Source organism: Chaetomium tenue (genome assembly GCF_020726465.1).
Source record: "Chaetomium tenue strain MPI-SDFR-AT-0079 chromosome Unknown F5144scaffold_6, whole genome shotgun sequence".
Lineage (NCBI taxonomy): Eukaryota > Fungi > Ascomycota > Sordariomycetes > Sordariales > Chaetomiaceae > Chaetomium > Chaetomium tenue.
Window position 1 is genome coordinate 529943 of NW_027117334.1, and position 16055 is coordinate 545997.

At 54.0% G+C, this 16055-nt stretch overlaps 5 protein-coding genes across 5 annotated transcripts; 3 read left to right on the forward strand and 2 right to left on the reverse strand.

The window, feature by feature from the left end:
* Nucleotides 1-114: 114 nt before the first annotated feature.
* Nucleotides 115-1089, forward strand: F5144DRAFT_336216 (Frataxin-like domain-containing protein). The gene is made up of 2 exons (XM_066784175.1): nucleotides 115-550; nucleotides 603-1089. Exons 1-2 carry the CDS (start codon nucleotides 194-196, stop codon nucleotides 861-863), a joined length of 618 nt encoding a protein of 205 aa, XP_066639407.1. The 5' UTR covers nucleotides 115-193; the 3' UTR covers nucleotides 864-1089.
* Nucleotides 1090-1313: 224 nt separating this feature from the next.
* F5144DRAFT_336230 (uncharacterized protein) lies at nucleotides 1314-2899 on the reverse strand. Its single transcript, XM_066784176.1, has 2 exons — nucleotides 2197-2899; nucleotides 1314-2036 (listed from the first exon to the last, which is right to left on the reverse strand). Exons 1-2 carry the CDS (start codon nucleotides 2736-2738, stop codon nucleotides 1589-1591), a joined length of 990 nt encoding a protein of 329 aa, XP_066639408.1. The 5' UTR covers nucleotides 2739-2899; the 3' UTR covers nucleotides 1314-1588.
* A 146-nt stretch (nucleotides 2900-3045) lies between these two features.
* F5144DRAFT_605223 (uncharacterized protein) lies at nucleotides 3046-3692 on the reverse strand (the record flags this gene model as incomplete). The annotated part of the gene is made up of 2 exons (XM_066791411.1): nucleotides 3046-3536; nucleotides 3620-3692. 2 exons carry the CDS (start codon nucleotides 3690-3692, stop codon nucleotides 3046-3048), a joined length of 564 nt encoding a protein of 187 aa, XP_066639409.1.
* Nucleotides 3693-3824: 132 nt separating this feature from the next.
* On the forward strand, nucleotides 3825-5489 carry F5144DRAFT_496494 (uncharacterized protein; the record flags this gene model as incomplete). Its single annotated transcript, XM_066786156.1, has 1 exon — nucleotides 3825-5489. One exon carries the CDS (start codon nucleotides 3825-3827, stop codon nucleotides 5487-5489), a length of 1665 nt encoding a protein of 554 aa, XP_066639410.1.
* Nucleotides 5490-13597: 8108 nt separating this feature from the next.
* Nucleotides 13598-16029, forward strand: F5144DRAFT_632130 (Cdc37 N terminal kinase binding-domain-containing protein; the record flags this gene model as incomplete). Its single annotated transcript, XM_066792482.1, has 3 exons — nucleotides 13598-14691; nucleotides 15145-15532; nucleotides 15610-16029. The coding sequence occupies 3 exons, from the start codon at nucleotides 13598-13600 to the stop codon at nucleotides 15721-15723; spliced, it is 1596 nt and encodes a 531-aa protein (XP_066639411.1). The 3' UTR covers nucleotides 15724-16029.
* Between the last annotated feature and the right edge of the window lie 26 nt (nucleotides 16030-16055).

A 16055-nucleotide genomic window follows, 5' to 3' on the forward strand; every position in this document is an offset into this window, starting at 1 on the left:
CCGGCAATTGGATTCGGGTGGGGCTTTCCATCTGAAGCCTGCTTCCCCGCGAACGCCGAGCAACAATGGTGCTATAATCGTCTGATTCGGCAAACTCAGGCTGGGCGGTACCTCGAAGTATTAAATTTCTTCTTTTCTATCCCAGTAGCTCGAACCATTACCACTCAATCCATCGATTTGCGAGTTTCCGACCATGGCGCGCTCGAATGCTTCCACACTTGCCCGGGTCGCATACCGTGGCTTGCAGACCACACGAGCCGCGCGGATGGCAACCCCAATTGTCTCTGCGGCTCCTGCAATTTTGAAGTATGAGCCTAGGCCCATGATCGACCTCACAACCCGCCGGGCCATCTCGAGCAGCGCCGGCCGGAAGGGCATCACACCGGACGACAAGCCATCAAAACCGGTGGAAAGCCCCCCTGTAATTAGGACGCCCGCCGACATCAGTGATAGCGAATACCACGCGGTCGCAGACGAATATCTCGATAAGCTTCTCGCCCGGCTAGAGGCGATGCAGGACCAGCGGGAGGACGTGGATGTCGAGTTCTCTGTAAGCCACCCACATCTCCAACCCTCTCCACTTGTTAACTAACTACTATCAGGCTGGCGTCCTGACCCTCGACCTCGGCCCCGAAGTCGGTACCTATGTGATCAACAAGCAGCCACCCAACAAGCAAATCTGGCTGTCTTCCCCAAAGACGGGTCCCAAGCGCTACGACTACGTTATCCTTGGCGAGGGGCAGCATGAGAAGCAGGACACGGCGACCGGTGATTGGGTGTACCTCAGGGACGGTTCTACCCTAGACCAGCTACTTAAGACCGAGATTGGCGTCGCCTTTGTCGTTTCTGACCTTGATGGCTAGCGGCCATAGACGGTGTTTCAGAGAGGGTTGGGTGCATCTCGACGGGTGGGGTTTGGGAGCCGTGTTTTGATATTGATTGAAGTATGTTTAGCGGGCCAGTCTCAGCGATGATTTGAGGATCTGATTCTTAGTGGACGGGCGGGGCGAGTTGTCCGGCTTCATGAGCCGCGGGGGTCTGGTGTTGAACCCTGTAAGATATTGAATCCACTGTCGCGTTTCGAAACCTGATGCTTTCCCCTTTTACTCCGTCCGGTGTTTGCGGCTTGTCAAGTAAATACATGCAATATAACTGAGCAAAGAGGCTTTGCAACGATCTGGGACCCGATGGGTAAAAAAGCGGTCCTCCAAGTGTAATGATGAAACGTTCGACGGGAGGAAGGAACAAAACGTAGCTCGGAAGCCCAATGTAAGGCACTTTCTCCTTGACCCGGTTCCCTATATTTGATTTCTTATGCTTGGTTTTCTTGCCTCTTTCTTGTTTTTTATTTCTTTTATTTATAATCTTTTACTCGTTTTGTTTTCCCTTTTTTTTGTTTTTCACTCGTTTTCTTCTTTCTTCTCTTTCTTTTGGTTTCTTTTACTTAGGATTTCACGTCCAATTTCTAGGGACCTCGGAGAGTGTTTACCGAGCGCGAGGGGGAGGCGGAGAGTGTCTATCGACCGCCGGGGGCGGAAGTGCAAGTTACTAGATATGTGAATGTCGCCGATTTAGACGGCTTAAACTATTACTCCTGGCCGTATCCACCCCACAAGGCCGGTGTCTCCCACACAACATCATCAGCATCATCGGGATGTGTCCACTTGACCGCCCCTGACTCGGCGTCTACGGATCGCTGGTAGCCGCCCGGATGGTCGACCACAGCCACCTCCGCACCGTCCACCTCCGACTTCCAAACCGGGAGACCGTTAAAGAACTGCCGACCCAGTGGTGTAAGTCCCCCAACCGAGATCGGCATCGCACACATTCCCTGGAAGCGACGGAAGCCCTGAACCAGCAGACGGTAGAGGGCATACCGCAGAGGCGCTTTGCTGGACGAGGTGGGCAAAGCCCAGCAGTCGACGGGACGACGCGCATCCTTGATATCTTCTGGTCTGTTGGCGCGGAACTGGAGCAGCAGGAGCGTCGCGCCGTCAAAGCAGAACACCTGCGGGCATTGGGATTTGTCCGCATATCTACGTGTGAGGCTTGTTAGCTGACGTGATTTGGGGAGTTGGCGGCAATGCTGTAGAGAAGGAAGAGTAAAGATAGCTAGAAGAAGAGAAGCGTTTGTGTGTAGGGTGTGTATGTGTGAGAGAGAAGGGAGGGGGGGGCGGTGGGGGCGCGTGAACTTACCCACGGAGCTCCTTGGATAGTTTCGCTTGACCGGGGGCGCTACCCAAGTCGCCTTTCTGCCACCAGTCATTTCTGAGCAGGTTCCGTTTCATTTCCCCGATGACGAGAACTGTCCTGTCCATATTCAGCTTGACGGTGTAGGTGGAGTCGACCTCCTCGGATATGCGGTCCACGCTCGGTGGCTTGATATGGGAGGATTGCGTGATTTCGCGGCACTCGTTCCAAGCTGCAAGTACAACGTTGGAAATCTCGGTATGGAACCACAGTTCGCAATCGGCCTCAGTATCCAACCGCCATACCCTCTGGTTTGGCGGTACGGCGGGAGACGCTAGCCGTATGACATCGTCGTCGTATAGAGGTAGCATGGCTGGCTCAAAGTTGGCGTACGTATTTCCGTCCCCAAGAACACTGCTGTGCACGAGAAGATTTTCGATCGGTGGGTAGGCTCTAGCCCATGGCTTGTCCGTTTGCGTGGTATAGCCTGTGTTGTGAACAATGTTCGTGGGTTCTGCCCACATCAGGTCGCCGATACTGCTAGACATGGCAAATTAAAACCGGGCAGCTCTTTATTAGTGTCCGGCTTCTTCTCAAGGATTAAAGCTCGATAATAGGAAAGATCCAATGTGTGTACTGCTGGCGCCGTCAATGCCTTGTCGATGCCTTAAACGAACCACCTCCGCCCAGCCCGACCTATTCATTGGCTGAGAGCCTGCATACCGTCACGGAGCCCCTCATTCAAAGGACTGTTGGTGCCCAGAGTCTGCAAAACCGCCTCGCTACCTTAGTCGCCTTGCTGCTCGCACCCCCGCAACACATTTCCAGCGATGGAAAACAATCAGCCAGTTCGACCTATTCAAGGCGGTCATCTACCTTGATGAACCCATCATCCCAAAAGCAATACTGGTTTCCGTCATAGAGACGAAGAAGCCAATCTATCGTGCCCTTGACGTCCCTCGCGATATCGTCTTCGTGCATATCCTGGTTTTGTAGTCTCTCAAAGTCGACGGCCACAACCTTTTCTCCGACGACGTGGAAATTGTCCAGTTTGACGTCATCCTGTAGGATCCGGAACTCAGCAAGCGCGGTTAGAGTTTCGTTGAGCCGTCGGCGTAGTTCTGGGGGTTCGAGGAGAGATCCCGCGGGGGTGGCCAGGCATGCGCCGCCAATGTCTGATAAAAGAATGGCTCTCGTATTCTCGTAACGGAGTTCCCCAAAGAATTGGGGGACAAAGACTCCTTGTAACGGCTTCAATTTGGCGTAGGCGGCCTTCTCCATCTCGAACTCCTCGTCCCAGCCTTCCTTCTGCCGCTTGAGGATGAGCTGGGCCGGAAGACTCCACTCTGAGGTATATTAATAGCCCCTCCACTCGCTTTTTGTTGGAAAACGGTTTTGTCTGACAGGAGCTGCAAAGGTCTTATGCGACCCAGTCGGTCGAATACCAGCATCGCATTTTGGAGCACCTTGAGAAATCCCAATCGGACAACCGGGAACTCCATAAGAAGGTCGACAATCTACATTCCAGCGATGTCGCTTTTGGCTCATCTGTCGTCAGCTACATCGTTGACGCCATGGGATCAAACATATCAGACGGGCTCGAGGAAGCTCTCCAGGGAGATCTGCTAGGGGCTATGTATGATGGTGCCGGGACTTTGGATCGAGTTGACGTCTCAGAATTTGTTCTCGACAAGAAAAGAAAACGAAAACTCGAAAAGGCTTTTCTAGCGGCGCTCTCCTACGAAGGAATGCTTGACCGGGAAACAATGGTCGCAGAAGCCCACCAAGCAACGTTTCAATGGGTTTTCGACAAGCAGGAAAATCAACCTTGGGTTGACTTTCCCTCATGGCTTCGATCCCCTGAGCAACTGTACTGGATCACAGGAAAAGCTGGATCCGGCAAGTCGACTTTAATGAAGTTTCTGACGCAACCGATCCGTGGTGTGTCTAGTCCTGGCGGGGAAAGGCATGAAGCAGACCATCTACGTTGCGCGAAAAACCTTCGGCACTGGGCTGGGGACAAGCCCTTGATCATTGCGTCCTTTTATTTCTGGGCAGCCGGCTCCAAGATACAGACCACTAGGGCGGCTTTGTTTCGGACGTTGCTCTACCAGATTCTGTCCAAGCGCCCTGACGCTCTGCCGGCCGCATCACCAAACCGCTGGGAAGTTCTTTGTTTGTTTAACAACGACCAGAGAGCCTTCGGGGAGCCTGAGTTGCAAGAAATGCTACTACGGACACTCTCTTACGTCAGCCGTGACACCGCCATCAGTTTGTTCGTCGACGGCGTCGATGAATTTGATGGGGATCACGACAAGTTGACTCAGTTCTTCAAGCACGTCATCGACAAGACTCCCATCAAAATGTGCTTGGCAAGTCGCCCATGGCAAGTCTTCGAAGACGCTTTTCAGAACAAGCCCAGCCTTCGGCTGGAAGACCTGACGTATCAAGATATCAAAAATTTCGTCACGACAATGTTCCAAGAGGATTCCGGGTTCTCGCAACTCCAATCCCGAGAAGCCGACTTTGCCAGTAAGCTAATCGAGGAGGTGGTCCACAAATCTTCGGGCGTCTTCTTGTGGGTGCGGCTTGCGGTTTCATCTCTGTTAGACGGGATGAGATTTGGGGATCGTGTCGTCGACTTCCGGCGACGGCTGGAGAGCCTACCTCCGGATCTGGAAGACCTATATGACAGGATCTTGCATGATCTCGATCCATTCTATTTTAAGCACGCCGCGCAATACTTCCAGATATTGAGTTCCAGCTCTGACCCACCTCCGGCGCTGCTTCTCTGGTTCATTGATGAAAAGGACGTGGACTTTGCGCTGCGTCTTCCGGTCGTGGAAATGTCGAATGAGGATGCCCAAATACGACTGGAGACAATGCGGAGACGCGTGAATAGCCGTTGCAAGGGTCTCATCGAGGTTGCTCACCCCGGCAACACCCCCAAAATCGCTCCATCCTTCAGGACGCCGGTACAATACATGCACGCGACCGTCAAAGACTACATCGAAGGCTCTAAAGTTCAGGAAAGACTTCTACGTGAGCTGGGGACCACGTTCGATCCGCATCTCAGTCTTTGCTCTGGGAGTCTAGCAATGTTCAAAACCGCGAGTGGCAACTGCGTGGATTTATACGCCTGTATGCGATACGCCTCGTGCGTCGACCCACGGAATGTCCAACGCATGGTAGCAATCCTCGATAATCTGGCCATAGAAAGTCACAAATGCTGGCTCTTGCCAGGGAACTGTGACGAACCTACTCCAGGATCCTATCCTGTTAGGGTTCAGCTTCGGTGAAGGTAATCTCTGCAAAGGATGCTTAGGTTCGGTGCAGCCAAAGGGTGCACAACAATAGACTTGTCTCAACAGTAGGCTTGCGAGCTTGTAGCGAACTGTAGTTGTGATTGCTAACTGGAGAACTCCCAGAGCTCTCCAGAACGAATGACTATATACTATCTGAGTTTGCATGTTGCATGCTGATAGTCTAAGGTAGCCCGTCTACCATGATCTACCTGGTAGCCCATGATAGCCCGTCTACCATTATCTACCTCCTGGGTCGTTGTAAATGATTGGCTGGCGCAGCCCCGCTGCGCCCCGCTCGGCCCGTCTCGTGGCCGATTTCATGACACGATGCCCCTCCTCGAGGTCTCTTGTCCCAAGAGACTGCTTATTCCCTCAATACGCGCCAACCTTTCCTTCCTATTGTGAGTTCCCAACTCCCCTTCATTCTTGTCATGGCTAATCGTCTGATTAGTGCTCGTCGCGACATTCAGCGCGAACGCGTCGTTCTTGCATCAGAGATTAATCGTTTGGGTCACGAATTGGCCATGCCTTGCCAACGCTGCTGGGATGCGAAACCTCGGAAGCGGTGCGTGATGATGGAGGACGGGAGGAAGTGTTCGAACTGCGTGCGTATGGGCAAGAAGTGTAGTGGCCCCAACGTGGCCGATACTCGTGAGTGCCGTGCAATCGTGTGTTGTGTTCGTGCTAACGTTTCTGTAGTTCTATCGAATCTGTCCGAGCAGGAGAAGGTAGCGAAGGATATAGAGGCGGCGGAGCGGGCGCTTGCCGAGTCTTTGAGTCGCTTGTCCCGTTTGCGTGCTCAACAAAAGTTGTTGCGCGATCGTGGCGCGGAGGTGTTCCGTCGCGGAATGGAGCGCCTGGAGGCGGAGGAAGATCCCCCGTCTCCTGTCCCTATGTCTCCTCTGCAAGAGGCGGTAGGTCTGGCGCAACAGGCAGGCGGGTTCGGGGTACTGGACTGGGAGGCCATCGGGATCCCGTCCGGCGATGCTGACCCGCCCACCTGGGCGCGGAAGTACGTCGTTCCTCTTTTCTCCTTTTCCCTGCCTATGCTGACCGTTCCTTAGTTTTTCCTTGGACGGCCCTTCCCTCGCCGGGGTCGATTTGCCGGAAGGGGTTCCTTCGGTCGGTCTGGGTTCCTCCGATGGAAGTCCTTCAATTCCTCGGGGCAGTTGAAGTTTGTAGCGGGTTGCCATGAATTGTCTTCGGGACCGAACCCTAGCCATTTGACCAAGTACTCGATCCGTCCCTTTGTGGTGCGTGAATCCAGAATTTCTTCGACATCCCAGAGTTCCTCTTCGTCTTCTGCTTCGACACCCTTGTCGAGCCTCGCGTTCTTGGGCGCTGGTTCCAGAAGTGAGACGTGGAAAACGTTGGTCCGTAGTCGCATTGTTGAGGGTAACGCGAGTGCGTAGTTGTTCTCCGAAATCTTTTTGTCGATTTTGAACGGTCCGATTTTGCGAAAATCGAGCTTCCTGCTTGGTCGCTTCGTGCGAAGATTTCGAGAAATGAGGTAAACTTTGCCCCCCTCTTCTAGGCGAGGTCCCTCGAGCCTGTTCTTGTCGTAGAACTTCTTCATTCGTGTCCTTACGAACTCGAGCTCTTCCTTGAGCATCGCATGCAGCGAGCTCATTCTGTCGGCTTTGACTGCCGCTCTGGGCACCGAAACATCGGGCCCTTGTCGCAAATCTGCTTCGAAGCCGTAATTCGCGAAGAATGGCGTGACCTTCGTGGTTTCTGTGACAGTGGTGTTGTAGGCGAGTTGCGCTGTCGGCAACAGCTCGACCCAGTCGTCCTGTTGGAAATTGACGTACACCCTCAGGTATTGTTCGACGATCTGGTTGAGTCGCTCCGTCTGTCCGTCTGTCTGTGGGTGGTAAGCTGTCGAAAGCTTACTTCTCGTGCCCAGCTTCGTCATCAGAGCTTGCCAAAACTTTGATGCGAATTTCGTGTCTCTGTCCGTGATCCATTCCTCCGGCCATCCATGGACCGAGGTGACGTTGCGGTAGATCACGTCTGCGAGTTGTTCTGCCGACCATGACTCCTTGTAGGGAAGGAAGTAGCTCCATTTGGTGAGTCTATCCACCACTGTGAGGATGCTGTCGTACTTCGTTCCCGTCGCTGAGTCCCTGGATGTCGGAAGCTTGGTGATGAAGTCCATCGTCACCGAGCTCCATGGTCTTTCTGCGACTGGTAATGGTTGCAATAACCCGTATGGCTTGTGTCGTCCTGGTTTGCTTCGTCCGCAGAGGTCACATTCCGCCAGGACTTCTTCTGTCGCTTGCTTGATTCCTGGGAAGTCATAGTTCTGCTTGATTTTTGCGATTGTTTTGCTGATTCCCATGTGTCCTCCGAGTCTCGACTCGTGGATCTTTCGAATGAGCTCCTTCTGGTCGCTGGGCCTGACGTAGGCCTTGTCGTGGTACCAGAGTCTCGTTCCTTCAAGTCGCAATCCTGCGATCTTGGATTCTGGCTCTTCTTGCCATGCTTCGCGCTGGTCGTCCGCGATGATTCCTTGGAAATCTCGTTCCAGTCGTTGTTCTCTGAAGGCCGCACAACATTCTATAAACGGTTGCAGAGGCCTGACTTCGGGATCTTCCGACTGCTGCTGAAGCGCTGCGATCTCGTAGTCTTCAGTCGGTTGGGAAGCGTGCCGTAGCGATCCGTCTGTCTGCTGATGTAGCAATGGTGGTGAGGCTTCAGATGTGTTGTCGTGGTGATCTGCTCTCCTACTCAAGGCGTCCGCTCGTGCGTTTTCCGAGCCTTTCTTGTAGTGGATCGTGAAGTTGAATTCGGACAGGAATTCTGCCCATCGAGTTTGTCGTCCGTTCAGCACCTTCGTGGTGGTGAAGTATCGTAGGTTCTTGTGGTCCGTGTACACCTGAACTTCGTGTGTTGTGCCGCTGAGATATGGCCTCCATTCCTGAAATGCTTCGATAATTGCGAGAAGCTCCTTGTCGTGGATCGGGTAGTTGAGCCTTGGTCCTTCGAGTTTCTTGGAGAAGAACGCAACTGGGTGAAGCTTGCCGTCCTTGTCCCTCTGACCAAGCTGTCCTCCGATCGCGAAGTCCGAGGCGTCGGCTTCGACTTCGAATGGTGTGCTGGGGTCAGGCAGCATGAGTACTGGATCGGCGATTATCGCGTCGCGGATTCGTTGGAAAGCCTGCTCGTGCTCCTGCTTCCACTGGAATGTGGCATCTTTTTTTGTGAGTTCGTGTAGGGGTCTCGCGATGTCGCCAAAGTTTTTGATGAACATTCTGACAAAGTTGGCGAATCCGATGAATCCTCTGACCTCGGTGGCGTTCGTTGGTGTCGGCCACGCCCTGACAGCTTCCAGTTTCTCGGGTTCGATCTTGACCCACCCTGGGGAGATCTCGTAACCCAGAAACACTGTCTTCTTGACATGAAACTCGCTCTTGTCCTTGTTGACTGACAACTTGTGCTCGTGCAGTGCGTCCAGCACCTGCCGCACGTGTTCCTTGTGTTCTTCGAGTGTCTTGGAGTAGATGAGAATGTCATCCAAATAACAGACTGCGAATTTATCGAGGCAATGTCGAATTGCGTGGTCGATGGCGGCTTGAAATGTCGCTGGTGCGTTGGTTAATCCGAATGGCATGACGAGGTATTCGTAGTGCCCGTAGGGTGTTCGGAAAGCCGTCTTCCACTCATCTCCTTCCTTGATGCGGATGTGGGCGTAGGCAGTTGGAAGGTCGAGGCGAGTGTAGTATTGTGCCCCTGACAGCTGATCTCGAAGCCTCGCGATCAGTGGCAATGGGTAGCGGTTCTTCACCGTCTCGTTGTTCAACTGTCGGTAGTCCACACACATCCTGAGCTTCCCATCTTTTTTTGGAACGAAGAGGACTGGGTAGCCTGCTGGAGATGTCGATGGTCTGATGTGTCCGATCTCGAGGTTCTTTTCGAGATAACTCCTCAACTCTGCATCTTGCTTCTCGTTGGTGTGGTACACCTTGAAGAACTTCAACTGGGCTCCTTCCTTGAGTTTGATCTCGTGGTCCCAAGGTCCGTGATCAGGTAGCCCTGTAAGATGCTTTGCTGTGAATGCCGGGTGCCCCTTGTAGTCATCTGGGATCTTCCCCGTTGTTGCATTTTTCGGTGCGCCTTCATAGTACGCGAACTTGCTTCCTGACTCGATAAATGATGCTTCGAGTACTTTGACTTCTTGTGCTGGCAGCTCAATGCTTGCTGCTTCTTTCCGGTTGACCCATGTTTCGTGTTTGAGCTTCCCGTGCTCGTCGACTGAGACGACGGCGATGATTCGTGCCTCCCGTGTCTGCTTCTGTTGTCGTGTGCCGCTTCTTCCGGATTCCAGAGTGCGTTTCTCTGCACTTGCTGCTTCCCGCGGTGGGCCCGTAGAGGGGGTTCGTTCTGGCCCGCTGCTCGTCCGTGGCTCCTGTTCTGCGCGTTCTCCCATCAGGTTGGTTGGATGCTCCCGCGGTTCTCGCGGTCGCAGATGGCCATCTCCCTTCCAACTGATGTCTGGGTCGTAGTCCTTGTGCCATGGGCGTCCGAGAATCATGTCTTTCTCTGGTCCCATGTCCACGATGTCGAATACCACTCGGGTGGTTTTCCCTTCCACCTCCATGTTGAGTGGTTCTGTTTCTCGTCGTGCCCATTGTGTGTCGAATGGTCCCTTGACGATGTATTCTTTCTTCTTGATCCTCCATGGGATTCTGAGTTGATTCACAAATGTGGGCGAGATAAGATTCATCTGCGCTCCTCCATCTACCAACGCGAGGGCTTCGCATTTTCCCCATCGCGCTGTGATCCAGAGCCTGTTGTCCGGCTTGGTGTTTCGTACAGCAGCTATTTCGTATTCGTCTGCTGGGAGATCGATGTAAGGCTTTTGTTTGCGCCAGTTCTTCCTGTACTGCGCGGCCTGTTTCCGTTGTTGTGGAGTTAGAGATCGTCGGGCCCCTTGGAGGGCCCTGAGCCGTTTCCCAAGCTCTCGTGGTACATCAAGGCGTCCCTATCCGCACCTTGGCTTGCGGCGTCGATCGTTTGGTGCTCCTGGAGCCATTGCATCATCTGTGGCTCCATTGGCTGTCTGTTCTCGCGCCGCTGCGTTCGCGTGGGTCGAGGTTGATTGCGTTGCGCCTGTAATCGCGCGTGCTCCTCCAATTTGGCGTCTGCGTGTACTAGGCAATCCGCCTGTTCGCAGTGACTCGTCCAGCGGGGGTCGTTGCATCCTTCCGGCCAGGCGTTCTTAGGGCTGAACCTGAGCCTGCCGTCTGGGATCATGTCTACCTTCCAGAGTAGTGCTGCGGGTGCGCTCCCGTGGTCGTAGACCCAGGTTGTGGGCGCCGGTCCGCCGCGTTCGTTTCGTGGCCTGACGGGCCAGTGGTTTGACTGGAATTTGGTTTGAAAGTGGTAGCGACATTCGTGTGCTACACACTGGAACCATGGTAGGTGGGCGTGGTCCCTTCGGTGGGGATCCATTCGCGGGTGGTCTTCCTCCATAAGTTGGAACCTCCCGTTCACCCCTCTCAGTCCTGCCGTCTCTAGGTCTGAGGTCGGTTTCCCTTTGCTAAGGTACTGATGCCGGGACCAGTAGTCGTCCCAATCCTGGGCGTCGTGCCCTTGGGTTTTCCTTTGTCTCTGTGCCTCATGATAGGCGTAGTGTGGGAAGCAGACCCTGTCCATGTGGATTTCGCCGAAGTCCGACGACGGCCCGTCCCATGGGAGGTGATCCGTTACGCCCTCCCTGTTAGTTTGTTGGACGTCGTCGTGCAGTCCTTGCACTGCTTGGACCATTCTGTCGAAAGCTTCCCCTGCCTGCTGCTGTTCTCGCGTAGTCGACAGTGCTTCGTCCCTGAGCATGTCTACTTCCGCAAGGAGGCGCTGGTGTTCGGCGTTCCTTCTTTCAAGGGTTGCTTCGAGTTCCTTCTTTTCTTCCTCGAGCTGGAATACCCTTTCTCGCAGATCCAGGACTCGGCTTCGTAGAAAAGTTAGATTGGAGCCTGGGATCTCCGTTGTATCCCTTCTGGTGCGCCAGAGTCCGTTGTCTTCCTGGACTAGATTGAGTCCCCAATTGTCTGTGGTTATTGCGATGTGAGGCGGGGGTGCGACTTCCCCCCTCTCGTCGTGCCACAAGCAGAGCGCATACTCGTGCTCGGGGATCTGGTCGACGTCTTCCTCGGGATTTCCCTCATCCGAGTCTGTTGATTCGTCGGTTCGTTCGAGGGCTCGGTCAATGTCATCTTCGAGGTCGTCTTGAGTGTAGCTGGCCGCTGCGACCTCTCGGAATCGGACTTCCTTCTTGAGCTCGTCGATGGTGGCGGCTTCCTTTCCCGGAACAGGTCGCCATTCTTTTTTGCTGCGGCAGTCGCGCTTGAAGTGGCCCTTCTTGCCGCAATTATAGCACGTGATGCCTGATTTGTCCTTGGCGCTGTTCTTTCTTCCTGCTCCTTGGATCGCGTCGACGTCCATGGGTCCTGAGTGGGTGCCAGAGGAGGTGCTCTTGTACTGGCGTTTCTTCTTGTCGTTAGCCTTGTGGTAAGCTGCGTCCTTCTTGCCGGTGCGCTCCTGTCGTCTTTCATACTGACGGTTGTCGATGGCGATGGCGCGTGCCATGTAGGTGTCGAGCGTCAGCGTGTCACGTTCTTCCTTGATCAGCTCGTCCTTGACATCGTCCTTGAGCCCGTCGTAGAAGCGTCTCTTCAGGGCGTCTTCTCCCCACTGGACTCGGAACGCCTGTTGGCGGAATTCAGATGCGTAGACGGCTGCTGACTTTTGTTGTCGAAGCTTGATGAGTTTGGACTCTGCCTGGGATCGTTTGTCGAAGATCCCAAAGACTTGCGTGATGGCGTCTTCGAAGTTGACAAACGCCTCGAAGATCTTGTTGGTCTCTTTCTTGCGTTCGTCCTCAATACGCTCGAGATAGTCCCGCTGAGTGGGCTCAAACCACTCGAGGGCCCTACCCTCTAGGTAGGTTGCTGCAAAGAGCACTTTGTCGGCCTCTTCGCTGAATGAGTTGAACCGGAAGTAGGACCGAAGTTGCGTCAGGAACCCCTGGAGCTCGTCTCTCTTGGTGCCATCGAACTTGGGCGGCTTGGCAACCTTGAGATGGTCCTGGCCCCTTCTGGGCGACACGTCCTTGGTTCTCAGCTGGTTGACCTTGGCTGCCAAGTCGGTGAATGCAGTCTCAACCTTGGCGGCGTTGGCGGCAGTGTCAAGTTGCTTGGAGATGCCCTCGATCAGGGCCTTGACTCCCTCGAGTTCTTGCTTGAGGTCGTTGTTATCGACCTCTTCGTCGTCGGAGTCGGGCGTGGGTCTGGCCGGGTTGGACATAGTGCCGTTTGACCTTCAATCCTGAACTGTAACAGAGTTAAAGGGAGTTAGCAACGTGTGACGAACCTACTCCAGGATCCTATCCTGTTAGGGTTCAGCTTTGGTGAAGGTAATCTCTGCAAAGGATGCTTAGGTTCGGTGCAGCCAAAGGGTGCACAACAATAGACTTGTCTCAACAGTAGGCTTGCGAGCTTGTAGTGAACTGTAGTTGTGATTGCTAACTGGAGAACTCCCAGAGCTCTCCAGGACTAGTGGCTATATACTAGCTATCTAAGGGTGCTCAGGGTGCTCACAGTTCCCTTAACGAGCAGAATGAGCACCTGCTCATTCCCTTGGCACGGCCCTTTATGAGCAACGGGACTGTTCCTTCATTGGCTGTGCGTTCGTACGCAATGATTGGACCGGGGTACTGCCAGCGTACCCCGCCGGCCGGCTGCATGCGGCCATAACCGTGACACGGAGAGGCTGATGCTCGGCTGGCTCGTGAGGATGCTGCAGCTCTTGAGGAAGACGACGAAGGCGAGGAAGAAGACAGTACTATAGAGGATTGAGGTCCCTCAAGAGTATCCTTCCCATGTAAACAATATTGTTGGAACAACGTCCATTGACATGATGATTTTGCTGTGCCATTGGGGGAATCTCGGAACTTTTGGCGCTGTTAGCCCTGTTTTACGTGAATTACATACGTTACGCGAGCTGACGGCCCGTCACTGGTAAAAGAAAAACGATTATCCCGATTAGGTATAGCTAGGTGCTTGATAGTATTTCGTGGGTGCTTGGGAGCCCTTCCCAACAACATGGTCGACTATAGCAAATGGGTATGCACTCCCTCCAGCTCTATCACTTCCAATCGCGTTTGTTACGCCACTCTAAGCAACGAGCTGTGGCAGGACGCGCTTGAACTCAGCGATGATTCCGATATTGAAGTTCATCCCAACGTCGATAAACGATCCTTCATCCGAGCCAAGCAGAACCAAATTCACATGGAACGACAGCAGCGAAAGCTCCAGATTGAGGCTTACAAGCACCAGCGCGTTGTCAATGAGGCCTTGATTCAGCGCCTTTCTGTCATCATTTCTGCTGTGCAGTCCCAAAACACGAGTTCCGACCAACCTGCGGACACGGATCCGTCCGACATCGCATTCAAAACCACTGTAGAACTTGCGCTACGCAATCCTGAGGATGATACCCCACCGCCGCGTCCGGATGGTATCTCAGATCCGGACTCACCGCCTTTGCCCAGGTACTCGAAGATGGTAGCGACGGTGTTGGATGAAGTAAACAAGGCGCTAGCTCGACGCCATATCAAGGATCGAACACTCCGTTTTGAAGCTCTCATTGAGGAACTGAAAATGCACATTCGAAACATTGAAGATGCACAAAAAGAGTTAGCCGAGAAACTTGACGAGCTGGAGCAGCAGAGCTCAAAGAAGATCACAAGCGACAACTACCGCGTAGGATTTGACACGTCTCATGTTAGCAAGTCGGCTCCAGCCGAGAAGAAGCTGTCGTCATCGTCGAAATCCAAAATGGAGTTGCTGAACCCCGTTTACGACTCTCACTCGGGAGAGCTCGCGACTGGCCGTGGTGCAAATTCAGTTGGAAGTGCAATTGGAAGTGGCGTGAACCAAGAGGGAGAAGAAGAAGCGCCCCGCGCATCGCCGCTGGCCACCAGATTCGCACAGATTCAGACGTCCGACTACCGCGCTAGCCATGACTTCCTCATATCGCACCCCGAGATTGTCCAAGAGCCGCGGGAGTCGGACGGCCTGCTTTTCGAAGCCTATACCATTCTCCTGAATGACGGCCACGAGGCGCGCCCACGCGCGCAGCAGTACACGCACCAGGCGCTTCTCCTGCAATACTGCCATCTCCTGGGCCGCGACGGCGTGTCCCTGTTTTTTAAACGCATGGTGTCACGAATATGCCAACAGGTGGAGCCTCGGGGCGCGGGACGCCCCGAGCCAGTCACTTCGAGGACCAATCAAGGGAGGCCGGGGAGTGCTCAGTGTGATCAGGGAAACGGGGAACAACGGGAGACCAAGCAGACTGAGCATAGGAACCATGCGGCCAATCAGAACGCAGGAAGAACGGAAGTAATCAGAGTGCTCAGTGTCTCCGAAATCCGAGGAGAGCTGAGCACACTGAACACACAAGACTTAGATAGGTATATAGTCATTCGTTCTGGAGAGCTCTGGGAGTTCTCCAGTTAGCAATCACAACTACAGTTCGCTACAAGCTCACAAGCCTACTGTTGAGACAAGTCTATTGTTGTGCACCCTTTGGCTGCACCGAACCTAAGCATCCTCGAGAGATTACCTTCAACGAAGCTGAACCCTAACAGGATAGGATCCTGGACAGGTTCGTCACACATGGCTACACCCGGGCACCAAGCCCGCGAGGCTTTTGAGAAGGATCTCGCCCAGACGTTTCAGCGGATAGTGGACATGGCTAAGCGGGATGCCAAAAAGCGGCGGGATGGTGCGGAAACGGAGAGGCTGGTGGAGCGGGTCCAACTATGCTCGCTTGCGGATGGAGAAGGGTCGGCTCGGATTGTGATCCCGCCGGCGGAGAGCGACGATGAGGAAGGGCGGAAGTCAAGGGCAATCTTTGAGAGCTTTGCGCCCGAGATGAGGGCTGCGCTAGAAACCGGGTCGCTGGATGAGGTCAACAAAGTGTTGGGGGAAATGGAGACCAGCGAAGCCGAGGAGCTGGCTTCGCTCCTGACTGAGGCAAGTTTTCCTGACTCGCATGAACCTGCGGCCAAGGCCCCGCTGACCAGTCGCTACTTCGCCTGGATGTTGAACAGTCGGGTTGCATGAGCATTGAAGGGGAAGTGATTGATGCCACAACCGAAGACGGCAAGAAGACCCTTGAGGAGCTGAGAAGTGTTGGCGAAGTGGACAAGGAGGAAGCGGCATGAGCCAAGCAAGGTGAGCGATCATGGAAGACTTCAAGACTACCCTGATCAAGTTTTGTAAAGAAGGATTATTTCAGGCTGGAACATACCCTAATCACAACCACGGACAGCCTAACAGTCGGGCTTAGTCCATTGTATAGAGGGGACTCGACTCCCTCTCCGGAGAGCCCGAGTATGTATCGTTCCGGACGTTTGCCGACGCGCACGATCAAGGTTTTTGCCGTGTCGGATTCTCAGGGGGTTCCGGGGGGAGGGGGTAGGATTTGTGTGTACTTAGGGTGTAGGTACGTGTTGTAATGTCACGGTGGGTACCATGCAGGCAGTAGGGCACGAGG